Genomic DNA, 27,990 nt, shown 5'->3' with positions numbered 1-27,990 from the left:
AAACAAAACAAAGATAACAAAATGATGTCTTTCCCAATTTATAGGCAACACAGTATCCAAATCAAAGAGACACAAATACTCTCTAAGTTAAAAAGGCCACCTAGGAAAACCTCTAGCTTGCTTAAAATCATTCAGATGGGTCAATTGTAAACTGGGATCAATAATCCCCTCAAGACAGTGGAACAGTAATGACCTTGTTTACCAGAAACAGTGAACATGACGTTGGCAGGAAGCAGTCTAAGGTTTATACTGTTTCATTTAGAAGGATTTTAAGCATTGGAAAAATAGAAACGTAAGATAAGAGTATTTGAAAAAAGAATATTTTATTGAGTATTTTATTTCCGCTTGTGCATTAGAACTTTACAAAGACAATGAAAGGCATTTTGACCACGTATTAAAAAAAACACTTGCTGCTCCCAACAGAGAGTACGTTTGAGGTTGCTGGTTAGTAGTCCATGCATAGAAATATTTATTGATGTATATATTTACATACAAGACCATGTTTCATTGCTTATGGCTGCATACTATTGTTCAGGTTGATGCAGTAAGTAAATACTTAAAAAATAAAATACTTTAGCCATGGTCTGAATGCTCCCCATGAGGTCATGAGGTAAACTGTAGTTACGATGTAGGTTCAGGGAAGTAGATAAGACATATAAATTTCAAAGTTGCTCAACACACTCAATCATGTAAAACCATATTCATTAAAGATAAACTTTAACTTTCTACAATGCATTGTAATTTATATTGTATCGTGAAAAAACTAAAAAGAAAAGACAATGAATATCAAAGTTTAAAGCAAGTTAAAACTTCCAAAGGGCATTCCTTCTAAAATCATTTGATCTTTCATTCAGGCACATATCTTTGATAGTGTCAACACAAAGTCATGAGACTTTATCATTAAATGTCAGACTTCAGGGTCCTATAGAAGCAGTGCAGAAAGACTAAATGTTGTGAACTGAGGTTATAGCAGCTGTCCCTTGGCCTTATTCTGCTGCTACATCTTGGGGTCCTCACACAGTTTACAGTCAGGCTTCTGGTCCGACTGTCGCTCCATTTGTATTGTAACACTGTGGAAGTTGTAGGAGGAAAAGCAAGCCTGTGTTATTTCTCTTTGGACAGTCTGAGCATCCGCTGACTCGTCTGTGGAGGAGAGAGGAAGACATAGAAAAAGGAAATAAAATGTTAGTCACCTTGTGTGTTCATACTAAATATTTGTAGTCTCAATAACCGCTTTATTTCATTTCATTTATTTTTTATTTCAAACATGTTTTTAAAATAAAATCAAATATACATTACAAACAAAGCAAACAGCAATCAAAGCATACTTTCTGTAGTGGCTCGATTATTTTTCCTGAACCAGTCCATGTTCGAAAAGGGTGTAGGATGAAGTTAAAAAACGTATCCAGTCCTATCCCTTTAGAAAATTCAATGTTTTTAAAAGACTAGAAAGGGGGGCGCTGTTGGCGCAGTGGTTGGTGTGCGCACCCCATGTACGGAGGCCACGGTCCTCCAAGCGGGCAGCCCAGGTTCGAATCCCACATGCGCCTCTTTTCCTGCATGTCATTCCCTACTCTCTCTCTACCTGATTTCCGACTCTATCCACTGTCCTATCCCTCCATTAAAGGCACAAAAAGCCCAAAAAATAAATCTTAAAATAAAAAAAATAAAAAAAAATTCTAATTCATAGTCTGTAAAGAAAAAGTCTATACACTCAATACACCAGTAAAGTTGTTGAAAAAAGGTGTTCCACAAGGGTCAGTTCTGGGCCTTGTCTTGTCTTATATCAATGATATTGTTTCCCATATACCTGTTCTTTTTTTTTGATTCACTAAATGGTAAATGGACTTAAAGGCTTTATATGCTTTATATATTTTTTTTTGATCCAGCAGATGTCGCCCTTGAGCACCAGCATGAAACCAAAACAACTCGCAGTGCATTGTTGTGTTAGCATGCTAATGCTAGCGATCTTTATTATGCTCGTATCTTCACACTGCATGTAAATTTACCTGAAATGAGCGTGATCTAGAAACACAGTTAAGCAGTGAGTACAGTATGTTATTCTTCTTTTCTCTAGTCCCTCAATTAAACAACTTTTATACACGAGGGGAGGAGTCACCCGGCCGTCCGGGCGATGTAAACAAAGTGAAGATAGGACTCTGAAAACTCTGAAAACATCACAGACAGTGGGACTCGGGTGTTACACCCATTGTAGACAGTCATGACTCACAGAGTTATTTTCAGAGGGTATACTTGATTTATATTATATTTGTGTGAAAAATCACAAATAAAGACTTGTAAAGTGCTTTTCTAGTCTTCTGATTACTCAAGTCACACCTACCCATTCACACACTGATGGCAGAGAATGTATAGTGTCCATCAGAAGAAATAATCCCACTGAGCCACAGTCGCCCCATTCTAAATTGTTTTTATTTTTTTTATATTTCTATCAAGAAAATTAAATGTGTGCAGTAAACAAGTCAAAAACAAATGTTCCCATTGGGACAATAGCACATTATAAACTATAACGTCATGTCATTCTGGAAACATAAGCCAAAGCTCCAATTGGTTGACAGACAGTTCATACTTTTTGCAAAGGAATATGTTAAATTATTTAGCAGCTGGGCACTTGTTTCTTCTTACCTATAGCCACATGTGCAGATAGTAAAGCCTGGTTCATGGTGAGGGCCCAGATGTTAAGATTGTGGACAGCTGTAACCCCCTTTACTGATAGCAGGTGACCCCTCACCTCACTGTACTTCACACCAGCTGGAGTACCTGAGTGACAGAAAAAAAAAGTGTAAATGAAAGACTTAGAGAAATATCAAGGTATCAAAAAGAGAAGGAGAGGGAGAGCCGTACCTTCCATCAGGACGACGACAATATCCCTCATGATGGTGAAGGTTGTGCACAAGACAAAGATTGAGAACAGGAATGTGCAGATGGGGTCAGCAATCTTATATTCTGGCTGAAAGAAACAAGAACACATACCTTTAAGCATCTGTATAGAGCTATAATTTTAGCCTTTGCAGAAATCATGTCATTTATTGCTTCCTAAAGGAAAGGAACTTAATTGCGTAATAATTGGGAATACAGTAGAGTGACATTCAATTAAAGGGATACTTCACCCATTTGCATTAATCTTTGTATCATTAGAAACCTGGTAGTATTTTTGAATGGTCGTGAATCCCGCCCTCATTTCCCCCTGAGACTGGAAAGTTCTGTATTTCTGAGTCTGTAAAGGAGCTTCCAGTGATGCAAATATCGTCATATTGCGTCACTGGAAGCTGTTGCGGTTAGCGGTGTGAAACTACAACGCTAGTTCCTCATATTTTCGACCACTGAAGCTACAGACCAATCACAGATCAGTGGGTGGGACCTCACTCCCAGAATCTAAACTTAACGTCCGCCATATTGCTTGGAAGCTATGCTAACAGGCTCTATGGAGAAAGCTGATAATGGCGAAAAAATATAAATATAGCGGCGAGACGGCTGCTGCCGACAGGCCGGTCTTGTGTTTTGGCTGCTGCGGCCGCCGCGACACAAGACCGGCTTGTCGGTACAAGTTCATTGTATTGATTTCCACAAATTCCAACAGTCCAACACTGATAAGTGGAACCTTCTTGTGATTCAGTCCTGCCAACTATTCCTCATCTCCTTAATTGGTTTAAATCTCACTTAGTAAGACTTCTAACACGGTGTGCACATCTGGAGAAACTCCTTACCTTGAAGTAGATAATGATGGCACTAACAAGCACACTGATGCTCTGCAGAAGATCTCCCACCACATGGACGAACGCAGCTCGCAAACTGGCGTTGGCCTGCTGAGCCCTCCCTCCTGAGAAAGAGAGTTAGGTATGCTCATTCATGCACCAAATAGAATACAATACTGGAATTAAAACCATAACATACATTCAAGAATATATGTGTAAAGAGTGAATTGTTCATCCTAAATTATTCTGTGGCCAAAAAAAAAGATAAAGACTATAACTGTGAACATACCATGAGCGTGCCCATTATGCTCCAGGTCTCCTCTTCGGTCAACTTTTGAGTTGGCATGGTCTGTGATCTGTTTCTGTCCTTTTCCTTTCTTGTGACTGTGGCCGTGCCCATGTGAGCTAAGACCCCCATGACTGTGGCCATGGCCCGACTGGTGAAGCGTGAGGGCCATGCTTTTGGGAAGGGGAACAAAGCATTTCCAAGAGTATGAAACTAATCAGCTCAGCGATACAAAGAATTATAACAACATAACCCAAATGTTCTTCCATGAAACTGGATTACTTGCCTCTTGTAAACTGTTAAAGATTTGCAATTTACGATGATAAAAGAGGAATTTAAGAGGACTAATTGTGTTTAACTTACACAATATTGGCCAACACACCACAGCCAGAGGTTATGAGCATAATTGTGCCCTCAATGTTGTAGTTATCGTTGATGACGCGATCAACAGCAAGGTACACCAGCACTCCAGTTACCAGCCAGATGGTGAAAACTGACAGCAGTGCACCCAAGATCTCTGCATGGATTAAGAGATGAGGAGAGTGGAGGAATTAATTAAAAAACAAGAAGAACTGTGATCAGACAAAGAGAGATAGCGGAGGAGACCCCAAAACCAGATTAAACATAGTACACAGTTTAGTGGCTGAAGTAGCAAGACTTAGAAAAACTGTGTTTAGGTTTAGAGATTGGGCAATTATTGGCAATAATGATAATTACTAGCTTTGTACAAGTTCTGGTAAACTTAACTCAGTATCCTAACTAGAACTGAAGGTCCTATGTCTTGTCTAGTTATATAAACTATCCAAACATCACATTCTGGAAAGTATCATTTGCCCCAAAATAGTTTAAAACAGTTCAGCGACAAATGCCAGTCTTTGGTTTTCACCATTTTACCCATTTTTATAAATCCTTCATCTGTCTATACTGCCACTAAACCATTCAGACAGCAATACAAAAACAACATACAATGTTAAGTGTACAAAGTTAAAGGTTTTATATGTGATTTTTTGATCCAGCAGATGATCGCCCTTGAGCACCAGCATGAAACCAAAACAACTCGCGCTGCATTGTTGTGTTAGCATGCTAATGCTAGCGATCTTTATTATGCTCGTATCTTCACACTGCATGTAAATTTACCTGAAATGAGCGTGATCTAGAAACACAGTTAAGCAGTGAGTACAGTATGTTATTCTTCTTTTCTCTAGTCCCTCAATTAAACAACTTTTATACTCGAGGGGAGGAGTCAGCCGGCCGTCCTGGCAATGTAAACAAAGTGAAGATAGGACTCTGAAAACTCTGAAAACATCACAGACAGTGGGACTCGGGTGTTACACCCATTGTAGACAGTCATGACTCACAGAGTTATTTTCAGAGGAGATACTTGATTTCTACATTTAAGTGTGAACAATCACATAGAAAGCTCTGACAGCACCTACTGTTACATGAATGTTGTCAGTACCTGCACGATGCCAGCCATAGCTGAGCTTGTGTGAGGCAGGTCTGGAGGACAGCCAGAGGGATATCAGGCTGATGATGAAGCTGCTTAAGTCCGCCATTAGGTGGGCGGCGTCCGTCATTACTGCAAGACTGTCTGCAAAATACCCACCTGCAGAAATAAAGACAGACACTTTGTTCTTACAAATATGAGTGTTTTGATTCTTCTTGCGTGAGACCTTATAGGTTAAATAAACTGTGTGATGATTTATACGTGTGTTATACCGACGTTAGCCACAGTGTGGAGCCGTGGCTCGGTGTGCATACACTACAGGTAATTGCTATCAGCTGCCAATGAACACAAACAGTTTTTGAGTGCATCAGAGTGTTTGTTTGTTTTGTATTGTATTTTTGTGTTGACCCATCCGATGCAGCCTAGAGTGTCATTCCTGCCTGTAGCCTTTGTGAGTCAGACCCTGGACTTATTTACACTCAACAACCGGAAACTTCTCCTTTGTATAATGTTTACTTTCAACTGGGCAATTTGTCTGTTGATCAGTCAACAATCACTCATGTGTGCAATACTGATACTAACCTGGATGACGTCGTCTTCATTGAGCCTTTTTTTGTTTTGTTTACTTATATTTGAATGTATCGCTCATGTTCCCTGCACGTCTGTACATAGCTTTTTATTTCTTCAATTCATTTGCACTTTGGTACTCATTGCTAATTTCTATTTTATTCTATATTTCTACACTGCTATATTGTGTATAAGAGCAACTGTAACAACCAAACTTCCCCCTGGGATTAAAAAAAGTATTTCTGATGCTGATGCTGATGCTGATTCTGATTGTATTGAATCAGTGCCACATTGTTTTTGTGGATTATTGGAATCCTGGATCATGAACTGAGAATTAACGGATCAACAACATTCAAACTTATTGGACATTTTGGTTTATTTGAAGAACAAACGTCTGGAACTAGATCCAATTTCACCCCTCATTGGATAATTAGATAAATATTGAGTTTTTACAATACAATTTGACAGCTGAAATGCTAGGATTAAAATGATATAGGAAGTGATTCAAACACAACAAAGAAACAATGAGGGACAGGGTTTCAGGGGAGTGAATATTCACACAAAAAAGGTTCAAAGAATTGCTGAGTTAGGAGACGGAAGAAGGAGGAAAAGATCAGAGACAAGAAACACGAAACGCCTCGTTGTACAATTGACCATATTGGAAAGGTTGCCGTTTTTGTCCGATGGTGTGAAGCTAAAATGTTGTTCTGATGTCTTGCTATTATGTCCCAGATCGTAGATCAATTCAAATTTGGAAAACTGACAAATCATACTTTTATTAAAGAATGACAGGTGAAAAGACGTTTGATATTAAAAGCGGAAAGGGAAATATTTACGCCATAACAAAATATTTATTCATGTATTTTAGCACATTATCTACAGCTAATGCTAGCATACAGCCACATACAGCTAATATCATAGGGAGTTACTGAACATTACCAATTTGAGTGCAATTCCTTTTGAAAGGATGGATTTGAATTTATGGCTAATGCTAGGGATCGTTGATGCTAACTTTAGCTAGTTGTCTGGTGGTAGCTAACCTTGAAATATCCAATGGACCTGTGGGATTTAACTTTGTCTTCTCAGTGAAATAAACAAGTTTAACTATTTGACCGTCTTTGAGCTTCACACTATGAGGTTAACATTAGGAGATAACGGCCACTGATGACGATGAACAAGTACACTTACAAGCTAGTTTGCTACAATGCTAACATGCTCAGAATGACAACGTTACGGAGAATATTTTGAAGGTTAATTATTTTTATCATTTTCACTCCAAATAAAAATAGACAACGCCTGAGTGGCGTCACCCACAGTTTAGTGAAGGGGGCTTAAGGAGCCCGTTGATGGCGGGTCGTCGGTCGCCATGCTGGAAATGCTTCCTCAACCTAACTTTCAATCACCCCTAAAGAGCTGGAGCAAAGGCGGGTTCTAAGCCTCCTGACAATCCATGACACCGCATCCGTCAATCAGGTAAGCCTTATCATCATCGTTATTTAAACTCCAGTACAGTGTGTACCCTGAGGTATTGAACCCATTTCATTTTTGAACAAGGCTGTTATTTAAAAAATCTACTGTAGAAATGGACATTTTTGAATAGGTGTGTTTGTGATTCTGCAGCCAGCCTCAAGTGGACACTTGATGTATTGCAGGTTTTTTGCACTTCTGCATTGGCTTCATTTTTCAACACCGCATACTTGCATACTTGTGTTCTCTGCCTTAAAAGTGTCAGCGTTAAAATTCCCAACTAGCACAAAGTGCGAGACATGACATTGAGGGGTATGCTATGTTTTGAAAGATTTAGTCATCGTCAAATCTGAACGGATGAGGCACAGAACGAAGAATCAGGTGTAAAAGATTTTAAGAAAGTGAGAAAAACAAAGTGCCTTACCGATGATTTCACCGATCATGAAAATCAGGCAGATCACGGAGACCAGATACAACCTCATCCGGGCATGTTTCTTCTCTCCCTCGCGATCCGCCTGTGAATGGCTGTTGTCATGGCAGTGCTTGGTGCCACCGGCGCTGTTCATCTTTGATGGCTCTTGGTACGCCACGCTGGATGCACATAAACATGAGAAGAAATTGAATATAAGGACATAAGTTAACACTGTAGTTGAACATGGCCTGCCCTGTCTTTAGACCCTCACAGCCGACTCTTTGACACCCATTTAGGATGTAACAACTTACATCCTCTGCACTGGGTCCCTCTGCACCTTTAAGAAAAAGCTAAAGACCCAGCTCTTTCATGAATACCTACTAACTTAATGATGATGGTCTCCATATTATTGATGATGATGATGGTAATGACGATGGTTTTTGTTTGATAACGATGACTTATAAGATGGTTTCTATACTGATTAGAGCTCTCAAGAACTGCCCTCAATGTTGTGCTTTGCCTCTGGTCACTTCCTGTCAGCACCTGTGTGTCCAATCAGACTCAAAGCTGATCGTTTGCTCTTACTGACATTGTTCCCTTTTTTTTCTAGATCCTTGCTTGTGTTGTTCTTACTCTCTGATGTACGTCGCTTTGGATACAAGAGTCTGATAAGTGAATTGTAGAATCTAGTTTTTAAAAGGAAAAAGGAGAACTGCTTAACGGACCAAGATGTCGTCTTCAGATCATTTTCTTTGTGTGACCAAAATAACATCCAAATCATTTGAATCACAACTTTCAGGAAAAGTTTTAAATTCCAACACTGAGGAGGCTTGTTACTGTTTTCATGATAAATAAGATTATTGATTGTCAAATCGGTCGATCGTTTATATCGATTCTGCTTCATTTTTTAAGCATGAATCACAGCTACTTGTGTTGTGTTGACTGTGCTGATAAAACTGAATCCACATCAGTAGCCTATAAGGCAGGATTAAAGGGGGTAAATGCAGAAAGTCTACATCATTTAATAATACAAAAGTACTTTAAAAAGTCACTAAGGAGCTTTAGGATAATCAGAGTAGCGACTGTAACATTTCATTCACAACCAGCTAGAATCAGCCTTAGTAAGCAGAATATCAACAGATCAGGAACAGGAGAAAGAAGTGAAAAAAAAAAAAACAAGCCTGTGGCTCCTTTTCTCTCTCTCTCTCTCTCTGTGTATCTCTCTCTCTCTCTATCTCTCTGTGTGTGTCTCTCTCTCTATGTCTGTCTCTCTCTCTCTCTCTCTCTCTGTGTATCTCTCTCTCTCTCTCTGTGTGTGTCTCTCTCTCTCTATGTCTGTCTCTCTCTCTCTCTCTCTCTGTGTGTGTCGCTCTCTCTCTCTGTGTGTCTCTCTCTCTCTCTCTCTCTCTCTCTCTCTCTGTGTCTCTCTCTCTCTCTCTCTCTATGTCTGTCTCTCTCTCTCTCTCTCTCTCTCTGTGTCTCTCTCTCTCTCTCTCTCTCTCTGTGTGTGTCTCTCTCTCTCTGTCTCTCTCTCTCTCTCTATGTCTGTCTCTCTCTCTCTATCTCTCTGTGTGTGTCTCTCTCTCTATGTCTGTCTCTCTCTCTCTCTCTCTATGTCTCTCTCTCTCTCTCTCTATGTCTGTGTGTCTCTCTCTCTCTCTCTCTCTGTGTCTCTCTCTATGTCTGTCTCTCTCTCTCTATCTCTCTGTGTGTCTGTCTCTCTCTCTGTGTGTGTGTCTCTCTCTCTCTCTCTCTATGTCTGTGTGTCTCTCTCTCTCTCTCTCTCTGTGTGTGTCTCTCTCTCTCTATGTCTGTCTGTCTCTCTCTCTCTCTCTCTCTATGTCTCTCTCTCTCTCTCTCTCTCTCTATGTCTGTGTGTCTCTCTCTCTAATAAAGGCACAAAAAGTCCAAAAATAAATCTTTAAAAAAAAAAAGCAGATGATGATAATCGGAGCCTCACCTGGTTTCCCCTCTGCATGTTTCAAATATTTTCACAAAAATCTGTCTGACAAAATGTCAGTAAAGAGGGTTCAGTCATTATTATTGGATGGCTCAGCTATTAAAAAAGGTTTAATAACGAAATGAATGAAAAGTGAGGTCACTGTATCATGTGTTTCTCTCTCAAGTGGAAATCGACTCCCTAAAATGATTAGCTATACAGTCCCTGGAGAAAATAACCTGCTATAGTTCATGAGTAAGAGTGAAACATTTTAATCCTTTCTGGATTACATGGAACCTCCCGCACCAGTTTATATATGATGATATAATCCTACTGTATTGTGGATTTAATGAGTCAGTCTATATGAGACTTGAGGTGAAATTATTGTTTGTTTGATGTCTTGATATCTCGTATTTTTCTCATGTGAATTGTAATTGTGTAGTGTTCAGCATGTTAAGACTTAAAAAAAAGCTCAATAAATGTATTTTATTTTACTGTAGGTCACTCTTTGCACACTTCCCTGCAGTGTTATCTGTTTTGACATCTCCATCAGGGATGACCGGAAAGTGAACAGTACAACCATTGAGAGCAAAAGCTGACTTCAGTGCACATTTGCACACAGCTTACCCCTGCAGACCCACAGACCCCGTCCCGTGTGGACCAACCAGCAGAGCACAAACAGAGGAACAGCCCGGAGCACAACAGACACAAAGAGAAACAGACAAACTGTATACACAGACGACTTGAGTTATGTGTTAACAAAACCCGAGGAAAAATCTTTAATTAATGAAATAAACTCATAAATAGGTCTACATATATAAAATAAATTAAACAGGATTAACTCCAGAATAAATGTCTTTTTTAATTACCCTGCGTTAACAGTGAATTTAAGAATACAATCTTACCTTTCCACTACATCGTATGAGGTCTTCAGGTCTGTCACCAGGGGAATTTTCTCCGGCTTGTTCATGAACATGACTTGATGTCTCGGAGAGGAACAAATATTTTAGGAAAGTCCTTCAAATCGAAGGGATGCAACAACAAAAAAATGTAGTTTAAAAAGTCCAAACTTTGAAGGCTGAAGTTTTGTTCATTAAAACGCAGTTTTGTTTTTTTGTTGTTTTTTTGCTGTCCGAAACGTCCAGGCTTTGTTGTCTCCTCTTGATGAAAACGAGTTTAACAGTCCTTACATATCCTTCTTAAATCCACCCAGGGTGCAAATAGTGAATATGTGATCCAGCCTTGTGACTACCTTCGCTCGCATCGTGTGCAAATTCATCACCGCCTGCAACAGAGCCTGAAGCGGGGTGACTGAGGGAAGTGAAGGCCAAATGTTTCTGACCAGGAGAGACATGAGACAATAAGAAAACCAGCGCTGAGGCTGAGCAGATGATGGTCGGTGAAGAAGGGGTTTACAGGACACGCAGAACGTGGAACCTGGAGTCTAAAACAAATCCAAGAGTTTTGTGAAAGTTTGGCAGATTTTTCATTTACATCATCCGGAAAAAAACATCATAATTCATGCATGGCCCCGCCCCCCTCCTCTGTTCAGCCGGCACTTTGTGATTACAAAACCAAAAGTGCCGTGCGCTCTGTTATTGTCACCTCGTGGTTTAATTCAACGCCGCGTCATCAGAGTGTCATCCAATCATTTAATGACGTCACTGTGATTCAATCTAAATGACAGTTGATAAAGCCCAAATAACGTGTCTTCTTGTGTTTTACAGTCTTAAATAAGCTTTCTTTAGTCTTTCATGTTTGCTCCTTGCGATTGGAAAAATAATAAATACAATTAGGCTTCATTAATTTAACTTTTTAAAGACATGATTCACACTTTGTGTAACAAATTTAAGGGCATTTTTCCCCTCATGTTTGACTCTTGAACAGATTAGTAAAAAATGTTGTCTCCTGAATTTAAATTTCTGATTTCGTTATCTTGACTTTCAGATTTTTATCTCATTTTAACTAAAAGCATATGTATGTAAGTATGATTCCTTTACTTTAAATTATAATAATGTTTTTTTTGGTTGAACATATATAGGGATAGTTTTATTATCACGGAAAAGATTTTGTATTTTTTCTTTTCTTTTAATAGTCGAAATGGACTTCCGGATTAGTCATGGTTTCATATTTAGATTATTTACACAAACATACTCTGGGAACTTCACTTTTACCAAGAACACGAAAAGGCTTCAAGGCTGGTTTGCTGAAGCCGTGGGTGTAACGTCTGTGTTCGTGGATTGAAGCAAACAGGACGAAGCTGAGGGCGAAACGTTTTGTTTGTTGGAAAATTACGACTAAACATAAAGATGAAGCAATTCACCTTCTTGTGTGAGGTAAGACCACTTCTTTTCTGTCAAACTGATGTTCTGATGTTGGAGTGTGGATTCATTTTAATTCATTTCGTGAAAAAATAATTCGATTTTCTCGATTTTAATGAGTTAAGAAAGTGGGATCAAAAGACTTTACAACTCAATCAAACAGAAGTTTTTAAAATGCCAAACAGAACACATGTTTTTCCTTGGTGGATTAAAGGGTATAAACAAACAAACAAACAGATGTGCAGTGTTCAAATAGCAGAGCACATGTTGTGCATGCTTTAGGCTTTAAGGAATAAGAACATTTCTGCAGATGATTCTATAGGACAATGCTCTGTGTATACTACAGCTTCCTAATCTCTCTAAACACCGCCTTTGAACGTTTAGACCCAAAATTAACCACAAGGGGGCGACATTTCCTGACTAATGTAACTGATGTCTTTAAGAGTTTATGTGAGGACAGTAAGTGCACTTTTGTTCAGGCACAGAAGTAAAGGAAAGAGGGCCCAATCTGAAACTTGCCCTACATTACTTTGACTTCTTTTGATCATATTGGGCCGATGTGTAAACCTCAAAGTGATGAGGATGATCTCTATACTCCAAAAACTTGAACAGAGAAACAACAAAGGACAACAAAACTTGCCGACCTTGGGACACTTTTTTTTTTTTTTGTAAATTGAGGTCGTTTCTATGTGATTATACGGTGGCTGGGGAGTGCAAAACAAAATTATAAAGTTTGAAACAAATGTTTTCCAAATTTACAATTTTGGAAAACATTTTATATAACAAAAATGACAAAAGTACTTTTATCAAGAACTAAAGAGATTTTCATTTTAGAAAACAAATTCACATTCAATTCAAATTTATAACCTGCAGAATCTTGGCTGAAAAAGGGAATGTTCATATTGCCAGAAGAAGTGACCTGAGAGTGACAGAGTGAGAACTCAGTTTGTGCCAAAATGTTTTGTTTCACGGAAGACAAATTCCAAAACAAAAAGCTTACTTTTCTTTTCAAAGTCCAAAGTTTCCAAATGGAACAATATCCGACGCAAAAGTCCAGGGAGGGCGAAAACACCAGGAGCTTACAGAAACATCCACGATGAGACGCAGAAAAGACCTCGAGAAATCAGGACAGGTGTGACTGATTACACACAGGTGAAGACAAAACAACGCGTGGCACCCAATCACAGTGCAGGGACACACCCAATCACAGTGCAGGGACACACCCAATCACAGTGCGGGGAAACACCCAATCACAGTGCAGGGAAACGCCCAATCACAGTGCAGGGACACACCCAATCACAGTGCAGGGACACACCCAATCACAGTGCAGGGACACACCCAATCACAGTGCAGGGACACACCCAATCACAGTGCAGGGAAACGCCCAATCACAGTGCGGGGAAACGCCCAATCACAGTGCAGGGACACACCCAATCACAGTGCGGGGACACACCCAATCACAGTGCAGGGAAACGCCCAATCACAGTGTGGGGACACACCCAATCACAGTGCGGGGAAACGCCCAATCACAGTGCAGGGACACACCCAATCACAGTGCGGGGACACACCCAATCACAGTGCAGGGAAACGCCCAATCACAGTGCGGGGAAACACCCAATCACAGTGCGGGGACACACCCAATCACAGTGCGGGGAAACACCCAATCACAGTGCAGGGACACACCCAATCACAGTGCAGAGAAACGCCCAATCACAGTGCGGGGAAACGCCCAATCACAGTGCGGGGAAACGCCCAATCACTGTGCAGGGAAACGCCCAATCACAGTGCGGGGAAACGCCCAATCACTGTGCAGGGAAACGCCCAATCACAGTGCGGGGACACACCCAATCACAGTGCAGGGACACACCCAATCACAGTGCAGGGACACACCCAATCACAGTGCAGGGACACACCCAATCACAGTGCAGGGAAATGCCCAATCACAGTGCGGGGACACACCCAATCACAGTGCAAGGACACACACAATCACAGTGCAGGGAAACGCCCAATCACAGTGCAGGGAAACGCCCAATCACAGTGCAGGGACACACCCAATCACAGTGCAGAGAAACGCCCAATCACAGTGCGGGGAAACGCCCAATCACAGTGCGGGGAAACGCCCAATCACTGTGCAGGGAAACGCCCAATCACAGTGCGGGGACACACCCAATCACAGTGCAGGGAAACGCCCAATCACAGTGCAGGGACACACCCAATCACAGTGCAGGGACACACCCAATCACAGTGCGGGGAAACGCCCAATCACAGTGCGGGGACACACCCAATCACAGTGCAGGGACACACCCAATCACAGTGCAGGGACACACCCAATCACAGTGCAGGGAAACGCCCAATCACAGTGCAGGGAAACGCCCAATCACAGTGCAGGGAAACGCCCAATCACTGTGCAGGGACACACCCAATCACAGTGCGGGGAAACGCCCAATCACTGTGCAGGGAAACGCCCAATCACAGTGCAGGGAAACGCCCAATCACAGTGCAGGGACACACCCAATCACAGTGCGGGGAAACGCCCAATCACAGTGCGGGGAAACGCCCAATCACAGTGCAGGGACACACCCAATCACAGTGCAGAGAAACGCCCAATCACAGTGCGGGGAAACGCCCAATCACAGTGCGGGGAAACGCCCAATCACTGTGCAGGGAAACGCCCAATCACAGTGCGGGGAAACGCCCAATCACTGTGCAGGGAAACGCCCAATCACAGTGCGGGGACACACCCAATCACAGTGCAGGGACACACCCAATCACAGTGCAGGGACACACCCAATCACAGTGCAGGGACACACCCAATCACAGTGCAGGGAAATGCCCAATCACAGTGCGGGGACACACCCAATCACAGTGCAAGGACACACACAATCACAGTGCAGGGAAACGCCCAATCACAGTGCAGGGAAACGCCCAATCACAGTGCAGGGACACACCCAATCACAGTGCAGAGAAACGCCCAATCACAGTGCGGGGAAACGCCCAATCACAGTGCGGGGAAACGCCCAATCACTGTGCAGGGAAACGCCCAATCACAGTGCGGGGACACACCCAATCACAGTGCAGGGAAACGCCCAATCACAGTGCAGGGACACACCCAATCACAGTGCAGGGACACACCCAATCACAGTGCGGGGAAACGCCCAATCACAGTGCGGGGACACACCCAATCACAGTGCAGGGACACACCCAATCACAGTGCAGGGACACACCCAATCACAGTGCAGGGAAACGCCCAATCACAGTGCAGGGAAACGCCCAATCACAGTGCAGGGAAACGCCCAATCACTGTGCAGGGACACACCCAATCACAGTGCGGGGAAACGCCCAATCACTGTGCAGGGAAACGCCCAATCACAGTGCAGGGAAACGCCCAATCACAGTGCAGGGACACACCCAATCACAGTGCGGGGAAACGCCCAATCACAGTGCGGGGAAACGCCCAATCACAGTGCGGGGAAACACCCAAAGGCAGGAAATGAAAGTAGACAAGAAACACTATAGAGCACCTACAAAATAAAACAGTTCAGATGACACAAATGGATAGAATTACAAAATAAAAGAGGGAAGACAAGACGAGACGAAGGAGATTCAGAAACACAAGGAAGGAAAAGACCAAATAAAACAGGATTAATTCAAAATAAAACTAAACAAGAACACATGAAACAACGAGACTGAAAGGCAGCTTTCATTTATCTCTTTTCAGTCCTGTGACGTCTGTGTTTTGTTTTGTCTTTGAAAAGCTCTAAAAGTGGATTCACTTTCACTCCTAAAAATAGCTTGCAGTGTATCTGTGGCTATTTTGGACTATGGAAAGAAGCGGGCCTGTGTTTGGTTTGCCAAGCTGTGATTTGTGAATAGCTCGATGTTGCATGCGGTCGGGTTGCCAGGGGCTGCAGAGTGAGGGGGACATGGCATCGAGAGGGGGTTTAGTCACACATGGCTGTTCTCACTGTTCTTTAAATCCCTGACCCTGCAACGGGTCACTCACACTCACCAGAGGAGGTGTGCTTACACTACTGTGTGTGTGTGTGTGTGTGTGTGTGTGTGTGTGTGTGTGTGTGTTTGTATCTGTACAGTAAGTGTGTTTTCATGCACACTTTGTTGCATCCTGTTTTAAGAGAAAATGGAGCAGATCCACTGTGACGATACAAAACTGTCATCACCATTGCAACAGCTGCCATCTCCACGCTCTGTGTGTGTGTGTGTGTGTGTGTGTGTGTGTGTGTGTGTGTGTGTGTGTGTGTGTGTGTGTCTAATAAAAAGGGGCTTAAAAGTGGTAAACAAGCACAGGTCAGGCATCCAGACAATGCCCTGACGTCAGACGTGCTCCCTCACATTCACACTCCAGTGATTAGGGTTCTCCAAGGGAAGCTGTTGTGTAATGTTTGGGACACAGACGAGCAAGAAAAGACAGAAGGAGGGAGGGGGGGGGGGGAGGGGGGAGAGAGAGAGAGAGTGTGAGATCCTCATAAGTGGAAGCAGAACTGTGAAGGATCTCATCAGCAGAAGAGACGAGGCTGTGTCTGCAGCTGACGACAACACAGAAGTCTAGATTCTAACCTGAAGAAGAGATACCACAGGCCTAACATGATGGAAGTGGTCCTAACCAGACTGCGGGACTTCTCCTGCAAGACCTCCACCTTCGATGATTGTAAAGCAGCGGGACGGAGTGCATGCAGGGACCCTCGGAGCAGGATGCCAGGAGGGTGCACGGCTGGAGAGGAAGGCAGGAAACTGGACATCGAGAGCGCTCTGGCCTGGCTGAGGAGGGAACTGGTAAGAAAAGATCTTTCTGTCTGAAGTCCATATCCCTGTGTGGTTCAGTAGTATGAGGGATACTTAGACTGTTTTATATGTCTACTCCTATGTGCCCATTTCCAATTTTTATCTAACAACTTCATTCAGTGATTACTTTGATTTTAAAGACAACATATGAGATTAGATTTTAAGAAATGATATTGGAAGAGGTGCAAGTTTTCCAATCACAATCAGAATCAGAATCAGAATCAGGTTTTATTGCCAAGTACATTTACACATACAAGGAATTTGACTTGGTGTGTTGGTGCTTAACAATTAACAAGGAAATAAAGCAGAACTAGCAACAACTTAAATAATACAGTATAAGAAGATATTACAATATATAAAATAGAATTTAAAAATGGAAAATATAAAAAATAACAATGTAGGAGCTGTGCAGTGGACTATGAGAAAAAATCTTACAGTGTATGTAACAGAGTGCATGTAAGGAAGATAACAGTATAGCATAACAATAACAAGTCGATTATGGCAGATAATTCTACAGATTTTAGCTCAATTTAAACCACGTAACAAACATTAGTGAACTGATGAACTGCTGCATGTTCCAGTGTGATGTTGAAGCACGTTTCATTACCTCCTAGATTTCATGTAGCCACAGCAAAAGTGGATGTTCTCCCTCTTGAGTACATTGTGCCCAGAATACTTTTGGTTTTATGTTCTTTCTATTCAAGAGAAAAACAGTCCGGGGGGCTGGTTGGCGAGCGGTTGGTTCACGCGCCCCATCACCATGTACAGAGGCCTAGACCTTGAGCATCCTCCTCAGTCCACGGTCCTCTAGAACAGAGGCATAAAAAGCCCAAAATAAATCTAACAAAAAAAAAAAGAAAAACAGAGTCCTAAGTCCTGCATTACAAAATCTTGTTTTTTTTTCTTTTTTATTGGTGATAAGGTGAACAAGAATATATAGACATAACAGACATGACAACTAAAGCGAGAACAAATACACAAAGACAAAAAATTAAAAATTAAAAATTAAAAATTAAAAATTAAATAAAAATACAACAGACAAAATAGACACAAAATAGCAAAACATAAGCAAAGATTCAAAGCAACAATAAAGACAAAATACATTTAAATGAGATGAAAGTCAAGCAGTGATTTTTATGTTCAGGTAGCGTGTTAGAAAGGTGTGAATGTGTTCGTGGCAGCGTGATGCATTACAAAATCTTACTTCAGGACTTTACTATCAAGTGTGCCACTTTGATATTGCCGCTGTTTTTTTTTTTCTTCCACCGCTTCGACGTCCAGTGTGTCACATGTTGTCACCTTGAGAGTCGAGAGCAGACATGCAAGTTTCAGTGAATTTAATCTCTCAGCCGGAAATAATGAAATAATAAATATATAAAAGGTGTTTTATTGTCCGTTATGCCGGTGGTCTGGAGTCAGTTGTCACTTCCATAAAACCACCTCATGAGTCATTGTGAAAGCTCAAGTCTATTACCTTCTTCTTCTTAAGATGCATGTAGTGTCGTTTTGTTACAATGTCACCATCACCGACAGTCAAAGGCGCGGTGTGTGGTTCTGTGAGTGTCTTTATGTGTGTCTTTGTTTGCACCTCTGTGTGGCTCATTGTCACAGCCTAATATATCACTTTTAGTGTGTTCGCCCAGACAGCTCGTCATGGTAACCAGAGTTTCCAGAGCACACACACAGAGAGAGAGAGGGGTGTCTTGAGTTTGAGTTGGTCAACACAGGCCTCCTGGTTGCTTTGATACAGAATCTCTGTGTTTCTGTTTCTGCAAGGAAAGATTACACCTGGGTTGATTCATGTTAAAGGACAAGAAGAAGGCACTTTATATGTACGCTCAAAATGTTTACTAGAAGTCATTGTGACTGGAAGCATCACGTTTGAGGGAAATCATTCAATTATTTATAGTAAAGCTAAATGTCTACAGTATTTAGTCCTATCACATTCATTAGAAAACTGAAAAACAACTTAACAGTGTTTTTCAATCAGGAGAGATTTAGAATCAGAATCAGGGTTTATTGCCAAAGAGCATACAAATAATCTCAATTATATCATTTTACACTATTATGTGATCATCAATGGTGAGACTATTGATGATTTCTTGTCACTTGTGTGCTGATGTAAGGACAAGGATTTGCCGACTCAAATCCTTATCCTTGTGTTTTAAGATTCAACTGGCATCTACAAATAAACCTTGCTTATTTAGACATTCTTTGCAAGATAGCTTTCAAGGGGAACAATACAGAAAAGCACACAGGCAGATGCGGATTCCAAAAAAGGGGTGCTGGTATTTGGCACAAGGAGGAGGAGCCCAGCATTCCCACATCTCCAAAATCCCTCTGAGAATAAAAGTTCACGTTTCTTCTCTTGTTTCCTCCAAGTGTCGACAAAGACTTTTAAGAAACCAGCATCTTTCAGTCGGGAGCCCGGTCTCAGCCTGGTGCTGTAATTAACAGAGAAAAGAAATGCAGATCTTTTTTTTTGTTGGAGACATTCCTCAATCCTTATAGGACAAACTTGGACTCCACAGTTGCTGGAATTCTGAATATCTTATTTTACAATACTGGCAATTAGACGGACTCTCCTAAAAGAGGAAGAAAGAGAACGGCAGAAGGAAGCATTTGCATTTGAAAGAAGGCGACGCTCAAATGAGACGGCTGTGGTCTCACACTGAGCATGAACAAAAAAAAGTTTTTTTATGAAAAGGAAGAAGTTTATTCAGTCTGTACAGGTTCTGTTCATATCATAGCCTGCATGTCAGATTTTCTATCTTTCCATGAATCAATATTTCTAAAATGTAGGACCCTAAAAATAATAATTGTGGGGTTTTTTTATGTGTAGATGGAGATGCGTTCCCAGGATCAAGCTCTGGTCCGGCAGCTGATGGAGCTTCATTCGGGCATCCAAGAACTCAAGCAGGAGTTGTCCGAGGAGGAGGAGGAGACCGATGAGGAGGAAGAGGAGGGAAGTTACTGGGACTCTGAGAGCGACAGGGGAAGTGGCAGCGTCTACTCCAGCTCAGGGGAGATGGGCGTCTCCATTCACTTCAAGAAGCCTCGACACCTTCATTCAAGAGCTTTATCCAAGAGGGGGTTCAGCAGGAGAAGTTCTGTGCCTTGACATTTTTAACTTTTAGAAGACAAATACGTTTCGCAGTCTCTCCTAATCATTTTGTATATCCTCTTATTAGGCAGTCAACAAAAGACGAGGTGGAGCAATAAACATTATTTGCAATTTCCCACTATAAATTCACTTTCCAGTTTACATTGTTTTACATAAGAAAAATGAGACGTGAATGTGTGTAGATGAGCAAACACAAAAGAAAAGCTTGTAAATAATCTGTTGTGTTCAGAGGCTTCTATTGACCTCACTATGGGAAAAATATTTGAAGGCAATGTGACACAATTTATGTATAAACTGCTTTGAAATGCCAATGTGTGTTTCCATAGTAACATAAAAAATTTGACTTTCGTCCTAAGTTAGCTCTCAAAACATGTGGACTGATATCTTTTCTGACGCTCCCCTAGCGCCAACAGTGTGCAAACCTATTGTCACTGAATAACCAGAACAAACAACAGAGTCAAATAAGAACAGAAATTATATCCTATTAAAGTAGTTTAGGCCAAAAGGAATGGTGATCTAAAACTTGAGTCAAAACCTTTGTTTGGTTTTGTTTGCTAACATAAGCTTGCCTGCTTAGGCAGACAAATAACTAGCTAGCTAGCTAACAAAGAAAAATATTTTCATGACTGGATGATGCCAGTAAATTCATTCAGACTCACAAGGCTGAGCGAGCTGGTATACTGCCTGTTACACATTATTTTTCCAGCTTATTAGAATCCAGAACAGCTAATTTCAGCTAGCTGGTGAGCTAACGTTAGCCTGCTCGCTCATTAGCTATATGCTTGCCTATCTGAGTCTATGATATGCCAACTTGCTAAATGACTTCAAATCCATGATTCTAAATATCCTCTGAGTTGATTTAAGTCTATTTTGTTGATATGTAGGCTAGCTAATGACAGGCTACAACACAAAGACGTAGCCTACAGTAGGCTATAACTGACATGAGTAGTGCTAGTGTGAGCAACTTGATGCTAACCCCAGTTCATTTCACAGCTACCGGCGTAACTAAGATTTGCTGAAAATTCAACATAATATTCCTCACAGAAGAATATCAGAATGTCTACTATCTTTGTTGATTTGATTTTCATAACGCAATACACTACATGACTCACTGCAAGCTTCTTCTTTTAAACGCACACCCATACTTACCGAGAATTAGCCTTGTGCAGCAGTGAGCTAGCTTTGCTAAGTGTTAAGACATTCGAGGGAACAGCTAGCTTGACACCGTTCCAAAATTATGATTTTGTAAGTAAACACACAAGATTCAAGTCAAGTTATTTTGTGAGCTAAAGATGTAGGATAATACTTTATTGATCCCCGTTTATGTGTAGGATATAGGCTAGCTGTTTCAGTCTTAATGCTAAGATAAGCTAGCAAACTAATGAATTAAGCCTTTTTTATTTTACGTAAGTATCAATAGGTTCATGTATTTCTAAGCAATTAAGAGAAGAAACTTTTTAAAAAATGACAAACCATTTCTCTAAGTTCGCTGTGTTTTTTTTTAACATGAAGTTCTGAATTAAGCATTGACATGAAGTCGATTGTTGTATTTGTGTATTGTGTGTCAGGAAAAGAGAGAAAGTGTTCCTCTCTGTGTAAAATAAATACTTATGGAAATGGTCTGCTTAGTTTTCACTGTACAAATGTTTTTATTTTCTGGCTATAATTGCTTGTTAGTGCACTGACCTTTATGGCTGTGACTGCCAACAGAATGGACTAAATGCAGCAGCCAGACATCATGGAGCTCACTGCACCTTTATTGTGCACAAACAATGCTACTCTACTCCTGCTCGTTACTGAGACCACTAAAATATCTCTTTGAGAAAGTTTGAGTATTATGTTACCTAAGTGTATGCAGCAAACCATTAAGTAAATCCATCTGTGAAACACTACATTAAAGGCTTTCTATGTGATTTTTCACACTTAAATGTAGAAATCAAGTTTATCCTCTGAAAATAACTCTGTGAGTCATGACTGTCTACAATGGGTGTAACACCCGAGTCCCACTGTCTGTGATGTTTTCAGAGTTTTCAGAGTCCTATCTTCAGTTTGTTTACATCGCCAGGACGGCCGGCTGACTCCTCCCCTCGTGTATAAAAGTTGTTTAATTGAGGGACTAGAGAAAAGAAGAATAACATACTGTACTCACTGCTTAACTGTGTTTCTAGATCACGCTCATTTCAGGTAAATTTACATGCAGTGTGAAGATACGAGCATAATAAAGATCGCTAGCATTAGCATGCTAACACAACAATGCAGCGCGAGTTGTTTTGGTTTCATGCTGGTGCTCAAGGGCGACATCTGCTGGATCAAAAAATCGCATATAAAGCCTTTAATATGTTGTGATATAAAAATAATTCGCAAACTGAATAAGCTATAATATTTTGGGAGTGATGCGTTTAACCATGCCTAGCTTTTAGCAGTATTACAAACAGGTACTGTACTATGGTGATACAGTATGCCAACATAATAAAGACATGAAATCTATGACAGTGCACATTTTTATTTTTGTCATGTCAACTTGACCAGTGATTTTTTCAATCATTTTTTACATTCATAATGCCGTGTTTCTTGTTCTAGCAAAGAAACAAAACAGATAGCGCAACTCTGCATAAGTGCAAATTATCTAAAAAAAAAAAAAAAAAGAATAATGCCAGCATCATACAAAAGAAGGCAATTTATGTCAGTTTTTCTCCACACAGTAAACATGCAACTAGGTTTTTTTTTTTACCATGACACATGTTATAAGAATGATCCATTATCATAAACAAATGCATACAATCCTCTCTGTTTACAAAGTTGACCTTTCAGCCAGTCCCCACCACAAGAACATTTTACCACAGGCTCTCCGTCAAAGTCTCCCCAAAGAAGGTAAGTTAAGTTAACGGCTGATCATCCCCCTCTACTTCCACTCCTCCGAAACTCTCCCTCCTCAATCTTTGGATCTCTGTGTTGAGCCCCAGCAACGTCTGAGCCAGCTGGAGGTCCTGAGAGCGCATCTCCAGCTGCATGACAACAATGAAAGGACTGAATCAGCATGTAGTTCACACAGTTAGATGCAGAAACACAAAAGCTTTTTGGTACCCTCTTATAACATGTGTCCTCTTTATTAACAATTAGAGACATTTCTCGTTATCGAAAATGTTTCAAACTGCAAAAAGACTACAACAAATCAAAAGTCAAGGTATGAAAAGGTATGGTATTATGACAGTGAAATGGATGTATGAATTACTACCAAATGAATTTATTGGATGATATACACCTGTAGAGGCTGTCAAAATAAAAAAAAGTTGGTCAATAAAAGAAAAAAAAGAAAAATCAAGGGTGTAAATCAACCTACCAGTTCAGACCTCAGCCAGGTTATCGCTCCGTCTATCTGCGCCCTCCGCAGCTCCTCGTTGGCTTGGTAACTCCTCCCGATGCTGACCGGTCTGACAGGGTTTCCAGACTCTCGAGGATCTTCTTTTGACTCCCCTGCCGCCCTGAAGGCGTGTATCAGTTTGTTTTTAATGTTCTCCAGAACCATGGTGGACAGAGTATCCTCGCTGTGGCTGTCTCGGTCCATGCTGGGGACGGGGTCTCACTTGTTGTACTCCCTGACAGGCCGGTACACAATTACTAAAAAAAAAACTTAGGGAATCTTTTAGCTCCACTTTTCAGATCCTTTCCAAACTGGTCTTCCTCCTTCTTCCTGTACGGGAACCGGACTCCTCAGTAGCAAATGTCTGTGTGCTTCTGTTCAGCAGCTGCAAACTGCCTGCTGTTGAACTGGCTGACTGTTTTTGTCATTGTTACTATGGAGAAAGTGCCCTCCGCCCGCATGCCCCATCTCCTCCACCTCCTCCTTTTTCGGTAACCCCTAATAAGAATGGTTGAAGATCCCGGACAAAGACTATTGTTGCCTCCAAAGGAACTCAAAAGACCCCACCACCCCCCCCACCCCCCCCCCCCCCTCTCAGTTCCCCTTTTCTTCCCCTCCGTCTTTCTCTCAGTCAATCCCGCCCCCATACAACTCCAGTGTGAGAAATGTGTTGTGAGTGAGCTCTCGTTTGGTGCCAAAATGTAAACCTGTGAGTGTGTGTGTGTGTGTGTGTGTGTGTGTGTGTGTGTGTGTGTGTGTGTGTGTGTGTGTATCAAAACCCCCGGTGGACTTCTTTCTAAATAAGACCTGCTTGTCAGCTTAGGGGACGGACAGGTTTGGGCGAGGAAGCAGAGGAGACACAGGCTCAGTGTTAGTCGATTCAGTGGCACAATAAAAGGCCATCCTACGGTGAAATATAACCAGGCCCTTTGTGCACGAGTTAAGTCCGTTCCCCCGTGGGGTTAGTGGGACTGAGAGCAGCTTGTCTCCTGACTTCTGTGCAGAGAGGAGACAGGGCTCTAGTGTTTTCTCCTTGCTGACTTATTGGCCTTTTTTTGGAGGAGACATAACACTCCATCAGTGCTTTCACCCCCCCTCAAAGGTAATTCTTCACTTTGAGGAAATGTTTTGCTCTTTTTCAGTGTTTTTTGTTTCATGGAGAGAAAAACCTTGTGATGTCCAACACCCCATTAAAAAAACCCTCAGACGAGCTGTGCTCCACACACTGATCATTAAATGAACAGCTTTGAGAGAGTAAGAGAGAGAGACAGAGAGAGAGAGACAGGAAGAGAGAGAGAGAGAGAGGAAGAGAGAGAGAGGAGGAGAGAGAGAGAGACAGAGGAAGAGAGAGAGAGAAAGTAAGAGAGAGAGAGACAGAGAGAGACAGAGGAAGAGAGAGAGAGAGAAAGTAAGAGAGAGAGAGACAGAGAGAGACAGAGGAAGAGAGAGAGAGAGACAGAGGAAGAGAGAGAGAGAGACAGAGAGAGACAGAGGAAGAGAGAGAGAGAGAAAGTAAGAGAGAGAGAGAGAGAGAAAGTAAGAGAGAGAGAGAGAAAGTAAGAGAGAGAGAGAGAGAGACAGAGAAAGAGAGAGAGAGAGAAAGAGAGAGAGAGAGAGAGAAAGTAAGAGAGAGAGAGAGAAAGTAAGAGAGAGACAGAGAGACAGAGAAAGAGAGGGAGAGAGAGAGAAAGAGAGAGAGAGAGAGAGACAGAGGAAGAGAGAGAGAGAAAGTAAGAGAGAGAGAGAGAAAGTAAGAGAGAGAGAGAGAGAGAGGAAGAGAGAGAGAAAGTAAGAGAGAGAGAGAGAGACAGAGGAAGAGAGAGAGAGAGAGAAAGTAAGAGAGAGAGAGAGAGAAAGTAAGAGAAAGTAAGAGAGAGAGAGAAAGTAAGAGAGAGAGAGAGAGAAAGTAAGAGAAAGTAAGAGAGAGAGAGAAAGAGAGAGAGAGAGAGAGAGAAAGTAAGAGAGAGAGAGAGAGAGAGAGGAAGAGAGAGAGAGAGAGAGAGAGAGATAGTCGTGGGATTGTCAGAGCCCATAAGACTTTGAGCTATGACTCCATTTGTGCGGCGGTCTGTGGAGCGTGAGAGGAGGTCGGAGGGATTGGACCGTCGATCTTGAAGGTCAGGGACGCAGGGCGGCACGAGATGGCGATGACAGGGACAAACAAGCTGACAAAGACTGAGCCTCAGGTTGGTTGGACGCAGTGACATGTCTAGTGAGGGGCTCAATCCCCACTCTGAAGCTCGAGCATCGGACCCTCGCAGACTCTAATCACAACAGGCGTGCAGTGTCTTGGTGGCTTGAGTAATAAACCATCATGACATCATAGCGCCCCCTTAGTGTTATTTAATAAGGAAAACTTTTTCTTGGACACAAATACTTCCATTGAACATGTGACCTTTTTCAGAGCTCTCACTCTGACCACGTCTTTTAAAGAATCAAGAGGTTTAAAAGTAAAAATCCCTGCAACATATATGTTGTAACTCTTTTCATTTGAGCTGTTTTCATGGATACAGGTAACATGTTTACTTTACCAACTTTGCTGCCCCCTGGTGGTGAGTTTATCCGGTTGCAGTCTGTCACAAGAATAATACAGCAGTGCATTAAAGTCACTTTGAACAGGATTGATGGACAGAAGCAAGTTGGACCGATTGAACTAGAGAAGAAAACCAGAAACAAATCCAGAAAGACATTAAGAGAAACTCAGACGAGAAGGAAAACGGACAGACGGGGATATTAAATTGTTTTTAATCAGCTGTTATTGTGAACTTCGAAGAGTTAAGACAGATGTGTGAAAGTAAATTTGCTTCAGATCAAATTTGAGGTACTTCCACTTTGCTTGAACATTTTCCTTTAAATGATTTTTAACTGTCCTCTGTCTTTCCACCAGTGAAAGTGTTTATAATATATTAGTATTATTTTATCTCTATTGTAATTTCTTGCTTTATTTAATGAATGTAAATATGTTTTGTTTTTTTTAACTTTTTGCTATTTTTTACTAATTATAGCTTACTACTGTTTTTGAACTGTTGTAACACAGAAATTTCCTCCAATGGGGGATCAGTAAAGTCTATCTTTATCTTCCTTATCTTTATGTTAAACCTATACTTTACCACATTGTGTTAATGCATCGTTGGTAAATGGATTGTACTTAAGGTATAAGGAGCTCTCTGTGTGATTATTCTCTGAATGTTTCGAGCTCTGGTGTAGAGGCAGACTACAGCAGGGACCCTTGGGAAGTGGGAGTGTGACTAAAGATGAGGAATAAAGACAGAGACTGACTGTGACTGTAACCGTAGCAACAATACTTTTTCTTCTTCCTCCTCCAGTGAACTGAAATCAGGGAATAAAAAGTTTCTAATACTCTCTCTTGTGATGATTTCTGGATTCATCACCATGAGCTACAATAAGTTAAATATTACAATGAGTTATTTTAAGTATATGTTTATTGTGTTGGGGTGGCTCAGTGTGATATTTCCTGTTCATTAATGCTGTTTTACTCAGCATCCTTCCCTCTCTCTCTCTCTCTCTCACATCAGCACCACTCTGCATCCTGCTGAGATGTTTTAACCATTAGGGGTGTGCAGAGAAGGGGGACGACGCCATCTTGTTTGTTTAGTCAGAGGAGGGGTGAAATACCAGTCCCCACTGTAGCAGCCACACCACAAAACGAGGACTGCATAAAACGGCAAACCGGTGAGTCGTTGTGTTTTAACCGTAATGAAACGTTACATCATGTCGGTAATGTCAGACTGAACCCTGAAGCGCGCAGTCCTGAATGAGAGTAACGCTGCAGCATCATTCATCACCTGTTGGGACTCAGAGGAGTGTATCACTGCAGTATAATGTTACGTTACCTGTACTGTACACTAAACGTTACGTGTTAGCTTATTTACTGTCTTCTCTAATGAATGACTTCCTCTGTTTCTGCATCTGCTGTAATGTTGTTCGCTCACCTGTGTGTGACGTCACTGCGTCCTGATGTTTTCGAGTGGTAACATCTGTAACAGCTGTAGCAGGTGATGACAGTGATGCAGTGATGCAGGTCATTTAACGTAACAGCCACCATGACCTGACAGATGTTCATTCACTGCACAGGGCTTTAAATGAATGGATACAATGGGAAGTGGGTAGAACCTATACTCTACATTTTTGTACATTTTTCCCTCAATAATGTATTTTTTGAAGGGGTCTGTTATCATTTCATTTCATTTCAAATCTTTATTTATTCTCGAAAGCACACTGAGGTTTTGCTCTCATTTCCAAAAACACAACAAACACTCAGAATCAGTGGGGGGGGGGGGGGGGGGGGGGGGAGGAGCAGACGGACGCCGACAAAAACACTTGAAGGAACCTTGGTGTTCATGTGTTACTTTTAATGACAGCTGTCCTTTTCTCTCGGAAAGGAATCCTTAAATGACTTCTTTCCCTGATTTCCAACTCTATCCACTATCCTATCTCTACAATAAAGGCACAAACAGCACAAAAATAAATCTAAAAAAATTAAATTAAATTAAAAATAAAAATAAAAATAAAAATAAAAATAAAAAGATAAA

The 27,990-nt window shown here is 41.4% G+C and overlaps 3 protein-coding genes and 1 long non-coding RNA gene across 6 annotated transcripts in view; 2 read left to right on the top strand and 2 right to left on the bottom strand.

The window, feature by feature from the left end:
* The window catches only part of LOC132990900 (double-strand-break repair protein rad21 homolog A-like), a 136,541-nt gene that overhangs the window by 100,339 nt on the left and 8,212 nt on the right, over positions 1-27,990 (top strand). The window contains exon 1 of one of the 2 annotated variants that reach the window (XM_061059385.1): positions 26,980-27,130. The exons of the other annotated variant lie outside the window; for it this stretch is intronic. The gene's annotated coding sequence lies outside the window, so the exon portion shown is untranslated. Of the gene's footprint in view, positions 1-26,979; positions 27,131-27,990 lie in introns of those variants that run through there. 2 annotated transcript variants of the gene reach the window in all.
* On the bottom strand, positions 305-11,327 carry slc30a8 (solute carrier family 30 member 8). Of its 2 annotated transcripts, none has more exons than XM_061060211.1 (9): positions 10,737-11,327; positions 7,905-8,071; positions 5,459-5,605; positions 4,363-4,516; positions 4,003-4,172; positions 3,726-3,838; positions 2,863-2,968; positions 2,750-2,778; positions 305-1,143 (listed from the first exon to the last, which is right to left on the bottom strand). In XM_061060211.1, the coding sequence occupies exons 1-9, from the start codon at positions 10,805-10,807 to the stop codon at positions 1,105-1,107; spliced, it is 996 nt and encodes a 331-aa protein (XP_060916194.1). In that variant the 5' UTR covers positions 10,808-11,327; the 3' UTR covers positions 305-1,104. The 2 variants fall into 2 exon arrangements, with proteins under 2 accessions (XP_060916194.1, XP_060916193.1); XM_061060210.1 differs by having other exon boundaries at positions 2,644-2,778; positions 10,737-11,322.
* Positions 21,741-22,563, top strand: LOC132991509 (uncharacterized). Its single transcript, XR_009676195.1, has 2 exons — positions 21,741-22,360; positions 22,406-22,563. It is a non-coding gene; the product is annotated as an uncharacterized LOC132991509 (long non-coding RNA).
* On the bottom strand, positions 22,718-23,869 carry si:ch211-153f2.3 (uncharacterized). Its single transcript, XM_061060291.1, has 2 exons — positions 23,417-23,869; positions 22,718-23,081 (listed from the first exon to the last, which is right to left on the bottom strand). The coding sequence occupies exons 1-2, from the start codon at positions 23,639-23,641 to the stop codon at positions 22,953-22,955; spliced, it is 354 nt and encodes a 117-aa protein (XP_060916274.1). The 5' UTR covers positions 23,642-23,869; the 3' UTR covers positions 22,718-22,952.

This window comes from Labrus mixtus, chromosome 16, assembly GCF_963584025.1.
Source record: "Labrus mixtus chromosome 16, fLabMix1.1, whole genome shotgun sequence".
NCBI classification, from domain to species: domain Eukaryota; kingdom Metazoa; phylum Chordata; class Actinopteri; order Labriformes; family Labridae; genus Labrus; species Labrus mixtus.
The sequence above is the reverse complement of the archived record's forward strand: the minus strand, read 5'-3'. Positions and strand labels throughout refer to the sequence as shown.

Coding starts and splice junctions, on each gene's coding strand:
- slc30a8 (XM_061060210.1), bottom strand. CDS start 10,807: ATGTTCATGAACAAGCCGGAGAAAATTCCCCTGGTGACAGACCTGAAG. Junction 4,517..5,458: donor CTATGGCTGGCATCGTGCAG/GTACTGACAACA, acceptor TAATCCATGCAG/AGATCTTGGGTGCACTGCTG. Junction 4,173..4,362: donor GGTGTGTTGGCCAATATTGT/GTAAGTTAAACA, acceptor CCTTCCCAAAAG/CATGGCCCTCACGCTTCACC.
- si:ch211-153f2.3 (XM_061060291.1), bottom strand. CDS start 23,641: ATGGACCGAGACAGCCACAGCGAGGATACTCTGTCCACCATGGTTCTG. Junction 23,082..23,416: donor CCTGGCTGAGGTCTGAACTG/GTAGGTTGATTT, acceptor GTTGTCATGCAG/CTGGAGATGCGCTCTCAGGA.